At 47.8% G+C, this 19,521-nt stretch overlaps 2 protein-coding genes across 3 annotated transcripts in view; one reads left to right on the top strand and one right to left on the bottom strand.

The window, feature by feature from the left end:
* The window catches only part of ANKH (ANKH inorganic pyrophosphate transport regulator), a 174,609-nt gene extending 160,288 nt beyond the window's left edge, over window positions 1-14,321 (top strand). Inside the window, exons 9-12 of the mRNA XM_003263146.4 lie at window positions 2,373-2,502; window positions 5,504-5,627; window positions 6,197-6,296; window positions 7,866-14,321. Of these exons, the coding sequence (XP_003263194.3) occupies window positions 2,373-2,502; window positions 5,504-5,627; window positions 6,197-6,296; window positions 7,866-7,979 (468 nt within the window). The 3' untranslated portion in view covers window positions 7,980-14,321. The remainder of the gene's footprint in view (window positions 1-2,372; window positions 2,503-5,503; window positions 5,628-6,196; window positions 6,297-7,865) is intronic.
* Window positions 6,304-19,521, bottom strand: part of OTULIN (OTU deubiquitinase with linear linkage specificity) — a 56,953-nt gene continuing 43,735 nt past the window's right edge. For both annotated transcript variants that reach the window (XR_004030406.1, XM_030813921.1), the window contains exon 8: window positions 6,304-6,449. The gene's annotated coding sequence lies outside the window, so the exon portion shown is untranslated. The remainder of the gene's footprint in view (window positions 6,450-19,521) is intronic.

Here is a 19,521-nt window from a genome sequence, read left to right as displayed (position 1 = left end):
AGAGTTCTAGGGTAGAAATCATCTGCCTTCAAAACTTATTGCTCCTTGTCTTCTAGCTTTCAGTGCTGTTGAGAAGCCTGAGGCCAGAAGCTCATAGGAAGCTGTGTCCCCAGTGGTATTCGGTGATGCGCCCTGATGGGGCTTTTCCCATGCACTGCACCACCTCCCCCAGATGGGCCCTTTCAGTCCTGAAACTGGTATCTTTCAGTCTGAGACGTCCACTGTCCCCTCTTTACAGAACTCCTATTATCTGGGTGTTGGACTTTGTTTCTTTAACTCTCTTCTCCTGTGCTTCATTTGCATGCCTTCGTCCTTCTGCTCTCTGTGGTAGGCTTCCCTAAACTTATCTTACTGCTAACTTGTGAATTTTCCTTTCTGCTTTTATCTTTTTTGTTCTATGTCTTTTTTGGGGGGGGGGGATTGGGGGGATGAAGTTTCGCTTTTGTTAAGGCTGGAGTGCAGTGGCACCATCTCAGCTCACCACAGCCTCCGCCTCCCGGATTCAAGCGATTCTCCTGCCTCAGCCTCCAAGTAGCTGAGATTACAGAGATGCGCCACCATGCCCGGTTAATTTTGTATTTTTAGTAGAAACAGGGTTTCTCCATGTTGGCCAGGCTGGTCTCAAACTCCTGACATCAGGTGATCCACCCGCCTCGGCCTCCCAAACTGCTGGGATTACAGCCATGAGCCACAGCATCCAGTGTGAATGTCTTTTTTATAACATTCTCCTTCTGTTCTTGTTTCGTGGGTACAGTGTCTTCTCCCATTTCTCTGGGGATATCAGTGGAGAAAGTTTTTTTTTTTTTTTTCCCTTTCTCTCTATTGTCTTTGTTTCCTCTTAAGTTGTAGTTTTTTCCGCAGTTTTGACCTCCTCACATTGGAGGCCTTTGTCAAAGTCTGGTTTCCTGGTTGCCTGCTCATTTTGGTAAGTGGGGCACTAGTTACTGCCCTCAACCATGCCAGGTACCCCCCACCCCACCCCATTTTACCTTGAGATTAGTAGTTGATTGGAAGCTGTAAACACCAGGATAGGGTTTCTCACCTGCGAGGGCCTCACTGATGGCTGCTGAAGTTCGGCTGCTTCATTGGGAGACTAATTTTCAGGAACTTTACCTCTTTTCTCTTGGGCTGGTCAGATTCCTCAGAGACCATTTCCAGTCCCCTACCTGGGAAGGACTTAACTAGTTTCCCCTGTTCTGGGAGCGTAGAAGAGGAAGGAAGCCCGAACAGGCAAATGTCATCCTTCTCTTAATCCCCCCGTTTTCCATGTACAGATTGAGTATGCCTAATCCAAAAATCAAAAATCCAAAGTGCTCCAAAATCATAAACTTTTGAGCGCTGACATGACTCTCAAAGTAAATGTTTATTGGAGCATTCTGGACTTTGTATTTTGGGATTAGGGATGTGTAACCTGTAAGTATAATGCAAATATTCTAAAATCTGAAAAATTCAGAATCCAAAACACTTTTGGTCCCAAGCATTTCAGGTAAGGGTTACTCAACCTGTAGTAACTCTGCCCTGGGCCATGCCAGGTACCCCTCTGTTTTACCTCATCCAGAGACTAACCTCCTGTTTCCTGTCAAATTCGGGGCGATGCAGTCACCAGCTGCGCAAGGGGAGCTGTGGATGGATTGCTTAATAACTTGACTTCCAGCCATCCTGCTCTGGACCCTGCCCCGTCTCCGGAAGGACCTGTGCTGCACTTTCTGATCTGTGGGGAAGGGAGGTGGGGAGAGAGCTCCACTTTCCCCATCGGGTTCAAGATTCCCTTTTCCTGTGTCTGTTACATCAGTTTACCACCTGCCCATCTGCTTTCCAGAGTTCCACATTCTGTTGCTGTCTCATCTCTTATTCTCTTAACTAGACTTTGAAAGTTTCACAGGCTGATCCTTACCCTAAATACTAATATTTCCCTTTTCATTATGTGTGCTGATTCTGCGTGGTTCTGTACACATCCAAGTACTTTCGGTCTTTTTTTATTGTTTGTTAAAGCTGTAAAAATTGTGTGAATAAACATGTCCACGTGGAACTGGCTGAGCTGTGTGGCACTCTCCTTAACCCTTGCCCCAAAGCACACTGGTTCTGAACAGGCCTGTTCACCCATTCAGAAATAAATGACCCAGTCTTGGAGGAGCCACATCTGCTCTGCCATGGGGGTCCCCTGGGTACAGACATGGCTAATGGACCAGGGCCTCTGTGGTCAGAAGACAGCCAAGCAGGCAGGTGGCAGATCTGGGACCAGCACGCCCGCCACCCAGTCGGGCTGGTTGTCCCTCTTTCGTAACTCTCCAAGCAATGTGCCACACCTGACCTGCTCCTTTCACCCGCTTACACTTTTTCCTCACAACCCTGTTCGACGTCTTTCTCCCCAGCTCTGTTTCGTGATGTTTTGGACACCCAACGTGTCTGAGAAAATCTTGATAGACATCATTGGAGTGGACTTTGCCTTTGCAGAACTCTGTGTTGTTCCTTTGCGGATCTTCTCCTTCTTCCCAGTTCCAGGTAAAGAAAAACAGAATGAAGGAAACATTCCTGTTTATTAAATCTTTCTTTGGAAATGTTTGCAATTATGTCACCAACACAAATGTAAAATTTCACTGTGGCTTAGAAAGATGCAAAAACATTAGCCAGTAGGTTAAAAGTTCAAGAAATGAATCAAACAGGTATAACTTGTTTTTATTTATTTTATTTATTTATTTATTGGAGACAGAGTCTCATTCTGTCACCCAGGCTGGAATGCAGTAGTGCAATCTTGGCTCACTGCAACCTCTGCCTCCTGGGTTCAAGTAGTTCTGTTCAGCCTCCCAAGTTGCTGGGACTACAGGCACCCACCACCACACCCAGCTAATTTTTGTATTTTTAGTAGAGACGGGGTTTCACCATGTTGTCCAGGCTGGTCTCGAACTCCTGGCCTCAAGTGCTCCTCCTCGGCATCCCAAAGTGCTGGGATTACAGGCGTGAGCCACTGCACCTGGCCGTATAACTTGTTTTTAAAAGTGCAGTGATTACAAAAACAGTAAAAAGAAAGTAGACCTGAAAGGATAGCATGTGGAGCTTTGGGGACAATAAAACTGCCCTCTCTCTTAATTGTGGTGGTGGGAACACAAATGTGTTCATGTATTAAAATTCTCAAAACTGTGCACCAAAAAGCCAGTTTTACAATATGTTAATTTAAAAAGTGAAATCAAAAAAAAAAATAGAGTGAGCTTATTGCTAAAGCCTGGAGATATGCAAAGACAGAGAAGGACTGCTAGAGAAAGGAAGACTCCACAGGAACCTGAGGCCAGATGGATGCTCAGAAAGGAAACTGCCCATGGCTGAGACAAAAGCCAGCTGGAAAGTTATTACACCAAGCCAATATAGTGGTGTGAGGTGTACTGTACAAGAATGAGATCGTCCTAGATTAAATGAGAAAAGCAGGTTGCAGAATGGTTTAGTACACAACCATTTCCATAGCAAATATGTAGCACATGTATGTCTGTATCATCACATGGATGTGCTAAGTGCTTGCAGAGCTACATTCTTTTTGTATAAGTAACTCACCAAGCTGCTAACAGTGGTTGCCTGTGGGAAGCAGGACAAGGGCTTGGGAAGTCACCACTGGGAAGACGACCTTTGTATTCTATTCCCTTTTGTATCTTTTAAATTCTGTACCAGGTGTGTCACCTAGTCAAAAATCAGTTTCCCCAAAAGATCCATCTAAATCATTAAACTGGGAAGCCAGAATCTACAAAGCCACAATGTTAAGAAAGGAGCCATGGGCTGGGTGCAGTGGCTCACGCCTGTAATTACTTTGGTAGTCCGAGGCAGGTGGATCATCTGAGGTCAGGAGTTCGAGACCAGCCTCACCAACATGGTGAAACCCCCGTCTCTACTAAATACAAAAAATTAGCCAGGCATGGTGGCGCATGCCTGTAATCCCAGCTACTCAGGAGGCTGAGGCAGGAGAATCACTTGAACCCAGGAGGCAGAGGTTGCAGTGAGTAGAGATTGCACCACTGCACTCCAACCTCTGCAATAAGAGTAAAACTCCGTCTCAAAAAAGAAAGGAGCCATGGAGCCCAGGTAGGCCAGGGCTGAGGGAGCAGCCCTTGCTCTAAGGCCTTGCGGCGTCACTTTCTGGGCTGTGGCAGAAATGGAGAAGTGGCTGGAAGATCACAGCACTGGGATGGCATCTGGACTTGCTGGGTAGACACAGGATGAACCAAGCTCTGGAAGGTGCCGCCATCTAGAAGCAGCTGCACTCACAGATTGAGACACATGCAGTTAATTTCTATGGTAGTGACCAGAGGAGGGGCCTGGAGTGCCCCAGCTGGGAGCAGGCTATAGCTGAGTATGCGATTCACCTTTAATGTCCATTTGACTCCACTTCCTTGTCTGTAAGATGAAAGGCTTCCAGACAGCTGCCAGGCCCTGCCACTCTTTGCAATCTGTCAGATTTGGGCCAACCAGTTTAGCATATGCCTGGGACCCTGACTCTCTCCTTTGCTCAAAAACCTCAGTGGGTCTGTCTGCCTAAGAGAAGAAAATTAGCCTCGTTAGTATTAATATAAGGCTTCCACCCAGAGGAAGGCAGGACACACTGTTAGACCAAGAAGACGGCAGAGACTTCCTTCCAAACCAGCATATCCTGGAAAGGAATTTTTATCCCAGGAATGAGCACATCCTCCTCCAAGAGCCTTTGCCTGGCGCTGTCCACAGCGAGGTAACGGGCCCCTCTTCAAGGCCCAGGCCCTGCCCTGCAAGTCCTCAAGGCTTTCCAGTTTCAGATGGAATCTAGATGCTCAGGGCCTTCCTACTGACAAGGGCAAGCCCCGTGCTCTCCAGTTTCCCGCTGTCCACCCACGGCCCTCCTGCAGCTCAGAGATCCAGTGAAGAGGCAGGCATGGGCATGCCATGCAGCCCTTGGTGAAATGGCAGCACACCAACGAGGGCCCACACCATTAGGAGAGGGAGAAAGGGAAGTGACCTCAGTGCAAGTGGTCAGGACCAGCCCAGGGAAAGAACAGAGGGAAGTGGGGATGAGCAGCTTCCTCCTCCTACCCCACTGCTTGGTCCCCACGCCTCTGACCGCAGGCAGGGAAGATGGCTTCTGATGCCAGCTTTTCTGCTCACGCAGCATCACGCTAGAGTGCCACTTTTCTCTGAGCGTTCTCTTCTAGAGGTGGATGATCAGAGGGCAAGGCTGGGCAAGTGTGGGGACAGGACTGGACAGGAGCAGCTAGGCTGCCTGGAAGATGCTGTCCCAGTGGAGAAAGGAGCCTGCCTGTCCCCAGCCATTTAGATCCAAAGGGCTGTGAGGAGGCGGGAAGCCAAGGCGGGCCTAGGCTCAGGAGCAAGGATGGGGACCCCTGGCAGGAAGATGAGGTTGGCCAGCGGCTCAACAGCAAGGCCAGGGTCCTAGGCAGCCCCTGGCTCTCGGACGTGCTGCCCTGGTCCAGAGGCAGCAGGATGGGGAGCGGATGGCAGGCACGGCTGACGAATCTTTTGCTCCTCCCAACAGTCACAGTGAGGGCGCATCTCACCGGGTGGCTGATGACACTGAAGAAAACCTTCGTCCTGGCCCCCAGCTCTGTGCTGCGGATCATCGTCCTCATTGCCAGCCTCGTGGTCCTACCCTACCTGGGGTATGTTATCAGGGAGTTTGGGGCTGTTGGTCCTTCTGCCACTTCAATACTGGGTCCAGAGGTTTAAGAGCTACATTTCCACGGGAAATCCCCAGGCACGTCTAGAATCAGAAATTCAGAATGATGTTTTGTGTGTCTGCCCAGGCACCAGGTGGAGGCTCCTGGGATCCATTTTAGAAAATGCTTTTGGAGTCAGGCCCAGACACGAATAATAGCCACTGAGCTCCTGTCAGGGCGCGGCCGGCCCTGCACGGGCTTGAGCATATGCTGGACTTGAAAACCAGAAGAGAAGGACATGGGCCCTGCGCTCAGGGAGCTCCCAGCGTCCTGGGGAGGGTTGGAAGGGCTGTGGGATCCATGTGCTGTGGGGAGGGAGGTGGCCCAGCCCCGAGTTCCCAGTTCCCCTCACATATTAGGTTATTAGCTGCGGCCCTTACGAAGCCAGCAGATGGAGAATGCGCTGGTCTCAGCCATCTCGAGGCTACACTTACTTTCCTGGGTTTTGGCATCGACGGTCGTGCCTTGACTTGGCTTTAACAGACAAATCACCTTTGTGTTCTCATCTGCAGGGTGCATGGTGCGACCCTGGGCGTGGGCTCCCTCCTGGCCGGCTTTGTGGGAGAATCCACCATGGTCGCCATCGCTGCGTGCTATGTCTACCGGAAGCAGGTGAGACAGCCGCGCCGGGAGCCTCCTCCCGGGTGCATCCTCCTGGGTGCAGGAGAACCTGAGCAGCCACTGACCAGGGTTGGATGGTGACGCTCATCAGTGGGGGATCCTTGGTGACATTGCCCAGTCTCGTGGCTTAGGGCGGCTGGAAGCCTAATGGGAGTGGGGTAAGAAAAAAGGGGAAAAGCTGAAGGCAGCAAGTACAGTCCGTTTGAAGAGTTTTGCGCCAAAGGGGAGAGAGGTGTGGACATGGATTTCAGAAAGCCAGCGAAGATGGGGCGAAGTTCAGCCTATGGCTTGCTTTGGGGAATGACCCGCAGAGAGGCGATGCTGCCGATGGGAGAGGGGACAGTGATACGAATGTGGCTGTGCACACAAGGACCGGGCAGTCCAAGACAGGAGCTCGGGCAGCCTCTCTGGTCATGGGCGGAGCAGAGATGCAGTCCAAGAGCTTGTGCAAGGGCCTTTCTGATAGCTTTTGTTTTTCTCAGTGAAGTAGGAAGCCACATCATCGTCTGATAAAAGGGAGGTGTATGAGGGTGGAAGAACGAGGACACATGGGTGGGGAAACAGTTGGTCAGGAGAGTGGCAGAGTGAACAGGCCGGGGCAGCAGGGTGACGGCCAGGCCACTCAGAGGGCCTGCTCATGGTGCGTGACGTGCATCTCAGGACACTAGCTGTCCCCTGCGGTTGCGCTTCCCCAGCCATGGCAGCTGAGTGGTGTGGGCTGAGATGGTAGAGATCTGAACCTCAGCACAGCTGGGGCTTTGCCTGGCAAATATGATGAAAGAAAAGCAGGGTAGGGAAATGATGGTCATTACTGAGGTGAGCATGTCATGTAAGCTGAGGAAAGAGGGGAGACAGGACATCGAGAAGGTGGCCACTGTGAAGGGTTGGTGGGATCCGTGGATGGGGGACCAGCGAGGTTGGCAGAGGACAATGTCCTTGCCTTGGCCTGTTGGTGGTGCCCAATGTGTCGATAATGGCAAGGTCTGCAGTGACCCAGCAGTGGCTGAGGTGGGGCTGGGGCTAACCTGATCCCTGAGAGGCCATTTATTTTAAGAACAGGCAACATGGCAGGGAAGTGACCAGAAATTAGGACAGGCAGTAAGTGGGAGAGAATGACAGCAAGCCTGGAGCTGTCCCAGAGGTGACTGACTGACAGATGCTGTACAAGGTGGAATATTCTGATAACGTGAGATTCCAAGCTTGAGGCTTTAGGAAAGAGGAAGGAAAAGCAGTCTACAGGTGACTGTGAGGAGTCGGGGACAGCACAGTCCTCATTGGAAAGGGCAGCAGGGGGTGGGTTGTCTGGGGCAGGGCAGTGGGACACGGTGTCCTCTGAAGTGCCTGCCTAGCCCAGTGCCAGGCACACAGCAGGCACACAGACAACCAAACTGCAAGGAACACACTGAACTAAGATGCAAAAGAGGTGACAACACCCCAACAATAAGGTTTAAGCCTACAGCGAGGGGTCCCCCAAGACCCCGGTGGTGTCTCCCTGCTCCGGCTTCTGCTGTGCAGTGTCCCCGTTCACAGCCCCACACTGATGAGTCTTCTTTGGTCTAGAAAAAGAAGATGGAGAACGAGTCGGCCACGGAGGGGGAAGACTCCGCCATGACAGACATGCCTCCGACAGAGGAGGTGACAGACATCGTGGAAATGAGAGAGGAGAATGAATAAGACACGGGACGCTATGGGCACTGCAGGGACAGTCAGGATGACACTTCGGCATCATCTCTTCCCTCTCCCATCGTATTTTGTTCCCTTTTTGTTTTGTTTGTTTGTTTGGTAATGAAAGAGGCCTTGATTTAAAGGTTTCGTGTCAATTCTCTAGCATACTGGGTATGCTCACACTGACGGGGGGACCTAGTGAATGGTCTTTACTGTTGCTATGTAAAAACAAACGAAACAACTGACTTCACACCCCTGCCTCACGAAAACCCAAAAGACACAGCTGCCTCACGGTTGATGCTGTGTCCTCCTCCCCTGGACAATCTCCTCTTGGAACCAAAGGACTGCAGCTGTGCCATTGCCTCTTGGTCACCCTGCACAGCAGGCCACAGACTCTCCTGTCCCCCTTCATCGCTCTTAAGAATCAACAGGTTAAAACTTGGCTTCCTTTGATTTGCTTCCCAGTCACATGGCCGTACAGAGATGGAGCCCCGGTGGCCTCTTAAATTTCCCTTCCACCACGGAGTTTGAAACCGTCTGCTCCACACATGCAGGAGGCGGGTGGCACGCTGCAGCCCGGAGTCCCCATTCACACTGAGGAACGGAGACCTGTGACCACAGCGGGCTGACAGATGGACATAATCTCCCGTAGAAAGGTTTGAAATGCCCCGGGGACAGCAAACTGACATGGTTGAATGATAGCATTTCACTCTGCGTTCTCCTAGATCTGAGCGAGCTGTCAGTTCTCACCGCCACCGTGTATATACATGAGCTAACTTTTTTAAGTTGTCACAAAAGCGCATCTCCAGATTCCAGCCCCTGCCGCATGACTTTTCCTGAAGGCTTGCTTTTCCCTCGCCTTTCCTGAAGGTCGCACTAGAGCGAGTCACATGGAGCGTTCTAACTTTGCATTTTAGTTTTTACAGTGAACTGAAGCTTTAAGTCTCATCCAGCATTCTAATGCCAGGTTGCTGTAGGGTAACTTTTGAAGTAGATGTATTACCTGATTCTGTCATCCTTAGTCATAACTGCGGTACAGGTAATTCAAAACGTACTACGGTACTTCCCTCCCACACCATACGTTAAAGCAAGACATTTTATAACGATACCAGAGTCACTATGTGGTCCTCCCTGAAATAACACATTCGAAATCCATGCAGTGCAGTATATTTTTCTAAGTTTTGGAAAGCAGGTTTTTTCCTTTAAAAAAATTATAGACACGGTTCACTAAATTTAGTCAAAATTCCTAGACTGAAAGAACCTAAACAAAAAAATATTTTAAAGATATAAATATATGCTGTATATGTTATGTAATTTATTTTAGGCTATAATACATTTCCTATTTTCGCATTTTCAATAAAATGTCTCTAATACAATACGGTGATTGCTTGTGTGCGCAACATACCTGCAGTTGAAACGTATTGTATCAATGAACATTGTACCTTATTTGCAGCAGTTTTATAAAGTCCGCCATTTGCATTTGAATGTAAGGCTCAGTAAATGACAGAACTATTTTTCATTATGGGTAACTGGGGAATAAATGGGTCACTGGAGTAGGAATGCTGGAAAGGCAAAAATGAGAAAAAGGCAGGCCCTTTGGGTCTACCGTTTTCAGTGCTGTGTGATCATATTGTTTATCACAGCAAAATAGAATGCAAGGGCATAATGTTAGCTGTGAACATGCCAGGGTTGCATTCACATTCCTGGGTACCCAGTGCCGGTGGGGTGTGCCCACGTGGGGACATGTCCTTAGCGTGCTTCCTCAGAGTGGCTTTTCCTCCATTAATACATATATGAGTGCTGAAAAATTAAGTTGCATAGCTGCTTTGCAGTGGTTTCAGAGGCAGATCTGAGAAGATTAAAAAAAAATCTCAATGTATCAGCTTTTTTAAAGGACATTACTAGAAAATTAAACAGTATTTTTTAACATGTGTGACTCTTTCATGCTTCTGGGGTTGGAGCTTAAAGATCCAAACTGAGAAAGCAGGCCAGGTACGGTGGCTCATGCCTGTAATCCCAGCACTTTGGGAGGCCGAGGAGGGTGGATCACTTAAGGTCAGGAGTTTGAGACCAGCCTGGCCAACATGGCAAAACCTGTCTCTACTAAAAATATAAAAATTAGCTGGGGGTGGTAGCACATGCCTGTAATCCCAGCCACTCAGGAGGCTGAGGCAAGAGAATTGCTTGATCCTGGGAGGCAGAGGTTGTAGTGAGCTGAGATCACGCCATCGCACTCCAACCTGGGTGACAAGAGCAAAACTCCATCTCAAAAAAAAAAAAAAAAAAAAATCCTTTCTCTCTAAATCCAGGAAGGATCGGCAAGGGCCTCCTCATTATGAGATGAGGAAATATAACTCCAGAGATTCCTTCAGTGATCAAGATCAGTGGGCCATAATATTTGGTTAGAGTTTCTGAGGACACAGGAAGCAATGCCACACTCAGGCCACAATGGAGCTGATTTGGCAGGACTCGTTCAAACCTTTCACCTTCAAGCATGTGATCCTTCTTCGTACATTTTCTTCACTTGGGCTGCTTAAGTCACAGCCTAACAACTTCTGAGGCAAAACTGAGAATTGGCATATTCTCCTGCATTTCTTCTAACCGAGTCCCATCATCCAGCTAGACATGAGAGATCAAACCAAGGAGGGTGACCTTTCTCCTTCCCACTTTTCAGAGTCATTGGGGCAACCTTTTGACTTTTGTGACCAAAGAAACATTCCCCCAAAACATTTTTCATTGTAGGGCATTCAGCTGACAGGTGCATTTAGAAGGGTACCACGCCTGTGAGCTTCTCATGTCAAAGACCAGGGAAAGACCAGGTGTGACTTTCTCCAAAATTGAGTGATTGCTTGTGGATGAATACCATCTAAAAATACAAGGCCATGAAGCAGTTTTTCATTTAGATGCTGAGAAACAGGTTTGGGCAGCTCAAAGCATAGGAAATAGAGAGTAAGGGTTTTCTAGAGCTCCTCCTTTGGTGGCCTGTTTGAGGAGCACAAGGGAGGTCATCCTAAATGTGCAGTTGCCATTTGTTCTGTAGTGACTTACAGGGATCTCAGTGGCAAAGGGCGTCAGTGAGACAACTGAGCAAAAAGAACTAGACAAGGCTTGCACTTGGAAAGTCATGGTAGGATTGGACCTGCTGGCCACATGGCTCAGGGAGTATTGACGGATTTGCACATTGGCAGGAAACTCTCCCATTTGGGATTCTTTAAATGGGGCACAGAAGGCCACTTGTTTGCATTTCTGGGTAAAAAACAGTCATCCCCCGTGACTGCCTGCATCGGGTTTGTCTTGTGCCAAAGTTACTCTTCCTTTGTTTTTACTTTGCCTTGATTTTTAGCATTAGCTGGTAGTTTGCTTGGAAATGTCCTGGATAGCCGATTCTCTAAGAAACTGAAACATTTAATATTGGCTTAGGATGTATCAGATGGGGCCAAATAAAGCTTCTTTACAATAGTAAAAGCACTTTATACTTCACTCTTTGAGTCTTCCCAATAAATAACCTTGGAAGGTGCAGGGGGTGGGGGGCCCAGGATGGGGAGGCCTGGGAGCTCCCAGGGTAGTGACAGAGTTGGGCTGAGTTCTCCAGACGCCAGGATGCATCGCAGCGGAGCCAGCTCAGGAGTGCTCACTCCCAGCCATCTGGATCTCTCTCCTGGTTGGAATAATCATTACATATCATAACTCACAAAATTTATTCACATATCTTCAGAGTAAGAAGTGTGAAATGTTAACAGCTCCCTGCTCTCTTACTTGTTCCCCATTTGGGGATCTTCTGGAGGGAAGGGGCAGGGGGAGAGTAACTTTTCTATACCCTTGGTTTCTAGAAACACATCGATTTCAAGACTCAGTAGCTGACTTTTTTTTCCCCTTCAAATTGAAGTGGAAGAGTGTGTGTGTGTGTTCTGCAAAATAGCAAGTATTTATAGTGTTGTAATTACATTTCCTTGAGAAATATTTTCTTATATTTAAAAATCTTTCTACTTCAGTAACTCTCAGCAGAACAGTGCCCAGGACAGCATGTGCCAGTTAGTACCAGCTTTGCAGGTGAGCTGATTTCTAAACTTAGGACGACGTCTTCATCAATCAAACTAGTGCACAGTCCAGGAAAAGGAGTCCTTTATCTTCTAGTTCTGCTCCCCACCTTTCTTTGGAACCAAAATTGCAGTGGAGTGTGTGGAAGCGCTTTCAAAGACGTGGAGTGTTGAGATGTCTGCACTGCACATTCAGCCAGTTCAAAGCCAGCAGCTCCTGCCTGCATTCTGTAGACAGCGCCCTCACACACAGTCCTCTGACGGCTCTCATATAAAGCACTCAAACCGCAGGAAAGCATGTTTTTGAGCAACGTGTTTGGTAACCATTTGGGATACTCCTCTGTGTGGTTATTTTGAATCTCTATTTCTGTCACTGAAGCAGCAAAAAACATCATGTGACTCATCAACTGATCTAACCACACTTATAACAGGATGTAGAGAAAAATCTGATGAGAAACGTAAAAGGGCCTGTTGCCTGCTCTTTTAAAGGCAAAATGTCTAAAATCATGCAAATGTTCAAAATGAGAGAAACTGCATGGTGCAATCAAAATAACCCAAACTCCACTCAGAAGTCAGAAAAGTCACAAATACATAGTATACTATCTGATCTCAAAAGGGAAAAATGAGATGACGAGACCTTAAGTTTAGACTTCATTTTAAATCTATTAACTTGCAACTTTCTGCTAGGAAGAGCATCAAAGGTGGGCCTCCTAAATCATTTTTGAAAAATCTCTGTCAAGTCCAAGTGGTTCCAGGAGAATTATAGCCAGTATCTTTTAAAATATTTCATTTTAGTGATAATGTTTTTCTCTGCTTCATTTGCAATCAACCAGGATCTCTAAAAGACTGCATAAGATACATGCACTTTTATAGATGGCTGTCAGCTACACATAGATTCAGCAAATGTTTTTTATATAGTACCTGTTTTTAAGTTAGGCTACATAAAGTGCACTTTACTAACAAGACTTGACATTAGCGTCTACAATACGTATATGTAAACAAAAGCACACAAGAACTAGGCACCCTTTCTCTCTCCAAGAGTTTAAGTGGTTTCCTTAGGTTAAACAAGGGGACAGACCAGCTGAAAATGGTTGTACCACTCACTGTACAACCTCATGGAAATTCTTACTATAAGATTTAGAGGCAACGTTCGCTAGCTATAAGCCAGGGCAAGAAATGGCGGCTTTAGAGTTGGGGAACATTACAACTGGGTAGATGCTGGTTCCCTGAAGTGTGGGGCCATGAACATGCGGGGACCCACGGTTTGAATGAACCAGCTATACTGAAAGCTAAGTTCAAACCACGCTTGCCTAACAAAGGAGTACAGGGTACACATCAACACCAATCACCCAGCACCCCACAGCGATGGTCATGTCACCATGCGGCAGGCCCCTTACCCCAGGGCTGCCACATCCACAAACCTTGCAGTGGCAAATACGCTGCTCCTTGGATTTAATGAGATATTTTGGTTGCTTAATGAAGTATTGATCAGGGAACTGTCTAAAGCTAGTAGGGCCAAGGAGTTAATCGAAGGGCTTCGGGAAAGTGGACAAGAGTCACACACACGCGATTCTGTTCCATGCCGACACTCATTCACTTAAGGAGTGTATTCAAGCTGGAGGCTTCCGTATCACTCACGCTTCTTGGCCTCACCTTGCTCATCTGTCCAATGGGAGGCTTGAGCCATTATTGCTAAGGCCCCTTCCTGATCTAACATTCTGTGTATGATCTAGGATTTAGAACGTGGTATGAGATCCTACAATGGAAGAATAAAATTACCTCATTCATTTCAGATCTGAACATTAGCAGTGATCTGGATTTTTTTTTTTTTTTAAACAAAATTAAGTGTGCTTAGAGTCATTCCTCTACATGGGCTGTGGCTGTCAGCTCATAGGTTTGTCAGTTTCACATCAAAACTGTGGGTATAAACTGTTGAAACCAATCACATTAAAATATTTAGCTGGGCACAGTGTTGTGCATCTGTAGTTGCAGCTACTCGGGAGGCTGAGGCAGGAGGATCACTTAAGCACAGGAGTTGGAATCCAGCCTGAGCAACAGAGCAAAACCCCGTCTCTAAAATACAAATAAAATATTTGTGTAGTTTTTGATTAAAATTGACTACAGCAGTCAGTACAAAATATATGTCGCTTTTAAGGAAGTGCTGTTTATGTATCTAACAGATCGAAGTTTTTGCATTGGTAAGAGCATTTATATATGCTTTGTTTCAGGGTTTATGGATTTGTATTCATATATTGTCAAATAGGTTTCATACTCTAATTTTACTTTAAGTAAAGCTTAAACACTTGGCATACAATTGAGATTGCTTTTAGTTTCTTGATTTTTTTTATTCTAACCATGCATCTGTTTACTCACCGCAAAGTTACTTGGTTTCCTAATCCTGATTACAGTTTCCCTTTTAATCAAATTTACCTGAGAGATTAACATTTTGCCCTTTCCCTTGGTTGCTAAAACTTCTAACCACTGGGAAATTTCTCTAAACTCCCCGTCTTACTCAAATATAACCTATTTCTTCAGATTTTATTCTGCATTAAAATTACTTTTACTTCCCATAACTTCAGTAATATTGAAAATGCTTCTCTGAACCCTCTTCCAACTTCTCTATACACCTCAAATGGGAATGCCAAAATGAAGCAAATGTTTGGTGAGCCTGAGAAGGGCAGAGCCCGACAATCCTCCTGCCCACATCTAAGAGATTCTTACTCTTCTTAGTCTTTATGGGAAAAGCATTACTCTTTTATCACTTTTTTTTTCTTTTCTTTTTTTTTTTTTTTTTGAGACAGAGTCTCCCTCTACTGCCCAGGCTGGAGTGCAGTGGCGCAATCTCGGCTCATTGCAACCTCCGCCTCCCGGGTTCAAGCGATTCTCCTCCCTCAGCCTCCTGAGTATCTGGGACTACAGGTACGCGTCACCACGCCCAGCTAATTTTTGTATTTTTAGTAGAGACGGGGTTCCACCATGTTGGCCAGGATGGTCTCGATCTCCTGACCTCGTGATCCGCCAACCTCTGCCTCCCAAAGTGCTCGGATTACAGGCGTGAGCCACCGCGCCCGGCCAGGATCACCCTTTTCTTAAAGCATCACGTTTTAACCTCAAAGAAAGATGGCTCTAATTTTTTTTAGCTCCTCATAAGACACTGTAGAAAGTATTTCATTACATACCTGTAGTCAGTAAGATTCTAGGCATCCTACAGACTCGCTTGGGATTGCCTATTTCCTTCCTTACTGCTCCTTTTGTTAAAATCCCAGATCTCGGTCCTACTTCCATTGTGCTTCTCTCTTACTGCCTCTAACACCAACCATGTTTTTGAAGGCTTCAGAGCTGTGCTCCCGGCCACAGTGCATGGGCTATGCCATGCCCTCAAGCCTAGCTATCGGGTCAACTGTGTTCAGTTCCTGGTTGCCTTAAAGACAGCACACAGCTGCGCTGGCCCCAGCATCATTCACTGTCCCTGTGGAGAGTGGTACTATTAATACCACAAGGGGCAAATCTACGTCCCCAACCCATGCTTTCCCCTGACATCTCCATTTAGAGGAGGCACATTTACCTCCCACCTGGAAACCTCCTCCACGACCCCCCACCGCCAGTGGCTTCCCACCAAGCCCTGCCCCCTGGTATCTCTGCCTTCCACGCCTTCCTCTTTATCCTCTGTAGTCTCACTGGGCTTAGCTCAGGAGAAAAATCGTGGAGAATTTCTCAAAAATCGTGGAGAAAACTATGCCTCCTTCTAAGTTGCTGTTGTTGTTGTTTTTGACACTATTTAAGGCAATGCTGAGGTGCAGGGAAGGTTGGCATTGCTTATATTTGTAATTCTGCTCCCCAAAAGCTCCAGTTTTCTTACCTGGACAATATAAGATAGTAAATACCATGCTGATTGCCCAGTTCAATACACTGGGCTTTGAACAAAAGGGAAAAATAAATCAGGAGCTGTGAGTCCTCATTCTGTCTGCTGCTTATTAGCTGTGATTCAGGCAAGTGACTAGACGCCTCTAGATCAGCCTCCTCTCCTCTACAAGATCTTTCCTACACAGTTTTAATCTATTGCACCACCAGGATTTGCGGAGTGGCCAACGGCAGTTCAGGAAGGTGGAGGTGCCGTGTCTGCTAAGCTTCTAGGCCACATGGAAGTGCTTCAGCCAACAAATCCATGAACATTACTGTGGTCCACTTTCAACAAAGAAAAATGACTAGAGCTTTTATGAAACAAAAAAACTGCTTATCTCAGGTTCAGAAACCCTTGATTCCAAAGACCAAAACAGAATTAACAAGTGCAATCATTATTTCCAAACTTTACATTATACTATACATCTCAAATTCTCATTGGGTCTTTCATCTGCTACACAACAAAAGCTCTCTTGGTCTAAAGGAAATGGATGAGGAGAGCGACCTGTATCTCCACTGCCCCTGGCACCATCAGGGAAGATGCTTGCAGTTCACGTGTGGTCTGAGGTAAAGAGCGTTTCCTCCATCATGCCAGCAAGGCCACATCCTAACCTCACCCGGTTCTTCTCTTTCTCCCAATGCCAACCTGCCCAATGCTATTTAATTCCATGCTCTTCAGAAAAGTATACAAATGGCTGGCAGGCCCACTTCCACCTTCGCTGGGAATCCAGTCCTCATGAGCCCAGGTTCATAATCTGGGCCTATTTCCAGCTCCAAATACAGCGGTGATGCCCAAGTCTGTTTTTCCAGGCCTAACTTGTTCCCAAGCTTCAGATCAGTCACTGGGTGTATCCAGTCACCTCCCAACATCTCCTCAGGGGCCGAGAAGGGCTGTGGCCTTCAGCCCATCCCTGTACACTCTTTCCTCACCCCTTCCACACTTTCTCCAGTCTCCCCAATCTAGAGGAGTCACAGGGGCACCCACCCAGAAACCCACTCCATGTCCCACTCCTCTCAGTCAAGTCCCCAAGCCCCGTCAGCGCTGCCTCCTAGCATCTCACTCCCACTCTCTCCTTTTCCTCTTCAGTCCCAGCAGCTTGGCTCAGGGGCTCCTGCTCACCCTGGGCTTGGATGCTACAGAAGCCTCCCTCCAGAACCATCTCCCTCTACCAGACTTGAGTGTTTCCCTGGACTATGATGGAAATGACATCTCCTGGAATTCTGCATCACGCAACGCACACACCCATTCTCAGCAGCCTGGGATATGGTTCTAGAAATCCTGGCCTGATGAGCACCCTGCTTTGCCCAGCAGGTCCTTCCTCATTGTAGGCACTGGGCTGCTGCAGGACCAGCCTGAGCTTAACATGGGTGGGCACCAGCTTACGCCTGAGCTACATGTAGAAAATAAGAACCCAGCCAGAGAGGACGACACTCACACCAAAGAGAAGGCGGCCACACCAAACAAAGACTCCTGATAGCACCCAGCCTCCTTCTGCAGGAGTCTGAACTCCCTGACTCTGCCATCGCTCAACACGAGGAGGGCAAAAAAGGACCAAGAGTAGATATTTGAAAAGAATTTGTAGAGATGGTTTCTTTGCAGAGAGCGACACTGAGTCTCACTCCTTCTGGGGTAGGGGGTTGCAATACTCAAAACCTGAAATGTGGTGCTGAGTCCTGGGGACTCAGTGGGCTGGTGTCTGACTCACCCGTCAAATCTAATAGAAGGGCATTGGGGCTGGCTGGCAAATCCTGAGTTTGACAGGGCAGGGGGTCCAAAAGTCTTTCCCGTGGCCCAGACCCTGGCCTCACAGATCAACAAGCTTGCCTGGGGTCATCTTAAGGCCTGCCCCACAGGGCCACCTAGGGGGGTGAACAGGGCTCAGCAGAAAGAAGCTGGAGCCATCACGGGCTTCCTAGGAGCTACAAAGGAGGAAGTGGTGGTCGGAGGCAACAGCATTAGCACATTCCAGGAGCTGCCTTGGTCAAGGTACATGGGAAGGCCCTGAGCCAGGGACAAGAAGTGGGGAGATAGGGGGAGCCTCAAAGATTCCTGAAAGTACCCCATGAGAGAATGAGAACGAAGCCCTGGCTGGGCCCAGGAAGGGTGGCCCACAGGACAATTCCTATGGAGGGCTGAGATCTCTGCTCCCTCCCTGTCTTGGCCCCCTCCTCCCGTTCTAACTCTGGAGGGCCAAACAGGGCAGTGAGCAACTGTCACAGCTTTCACTCTCGCACAGATGGCGATACTCCAATTTCTGAGTTAGGAAAGCATTTGGCAACCTAAGAGGACTATAAAGTCTATTACCCCAGAGTGCTCAAAAAGGTGATGGGTCGCCGAGTTGAGTTTTCACCAGGAGTAGGAGAAGGTCTCCGATTGAATTATGTCTTAAACAGCGAAAGACAAAAATCGTTGCTTGGTGATTCCTTCCCCGGAGTCATGCCAGTTCTGCTCACCAGTGACAAATGCACAATAGCTCCGTGAAAGGTGGGGAGGGCTGCAGAGGGGAGGGCTGGGGAGGGTAGGCACAGCGGGAGGTGCAGATAGGGAGGGTGGGCAAAGGGGGAGGTGCAGATGCAGAGGGTGAGCACACAGGATATGGATGGGGAGGGTTGGGGAGGGTGGGCATGGGGTTGGGGTGAGGATGGAGAGGGCTGGGAGGACTGTGCCTTGGCCAGCTCACCCCTACATCCACAAGCTTGGAACCATGCCTGGCCCCAGGGCTGGCACTCTTTAGTGAATGGATGCAGGCATTCCCATATTCCTACCCTGAACATGCCGACTCTAGGACACCAGCACGACAGCCCTCCCTCCCGTAACCTTCTGGTCTTCAGTGCTCTCTTCTTGTCCCTGAAGAAGGCCAAACCCTTTTTGAACTAAAACACTCTAAGTGAGTTCTTGTTACTTGCAACCAAAGGGCCTGACATGGAATCCCTAATACCCCTTGGTCCGCCTTTCCTTCCTGCTGCTCCCACCCTGTATCTATCTCGTTTCTGTGAAATTCAGATAGAAAACTCAAAAGTGGTTTACAGAAGACATGAACAGATGGCTCCCAGGAAAGGACCTGAAAATGGTTTACACAAATGAAAACACGCTCAGCCTTTCTCAAGAAATGCAAATCAGACTTCCAACCATCAGCTCTGCAAAGATCAAAATGTTTGATAAAGCCAGTGTTGGAAGAGCCTAAGGAAACATACTCGTGCTCTCCAATGGGACCGTACATCAACGGTACCACTTAGAGGACAACTGGGTAAGACGTCTCAAGCACACACGCAACTAGGGAGAGTTTAATGTCAGAGACAAAGAACATGAACAGGCAACCGAGCCCAGACAAAAGGCAAGGGTAGGGGTGAGAAGGTGAGACAGAAAATTCAGAGAAACTACAGAAACAATGCCCAGGTTTCAGGCAAGACAGAAGTGGTCAATAGAAAAATACTGTACAAACAACCTCTCGTTTTAAACACACATAATGCAGCTGGTGTTCTTGATTTAATGGTTGTGAAGAGCTTCCACAAGACCCACAGCCTGCATCCCTGTTTTTCTCTCCACTTTCTTGAGTGGGAAAAGGTGGTGGAAAAGGAAATTCAAGAAACACTGTCCACAGAGTTGAGCAGAG

This window comes from Nomascus leucogenys, chromosome 6, assembly GCF_006542625.1.
Source record: "Nomascus leucogenys isolate Asia chromosome 6, Asia_NLE_v1, whole genome shotgun sequence".
Classification (NCBI taxonomy): Eukaryota; Metazoa; Chordata; class Mammalia; order Primates; family Hylobatidae; genus Nomascus; species Nomascus leucogenys.
The sequence above is the reverse complement of the archived record's forward strand: the minus strand, read 5'-3'. Positions and strand labels throughout refer to the sequence as shown.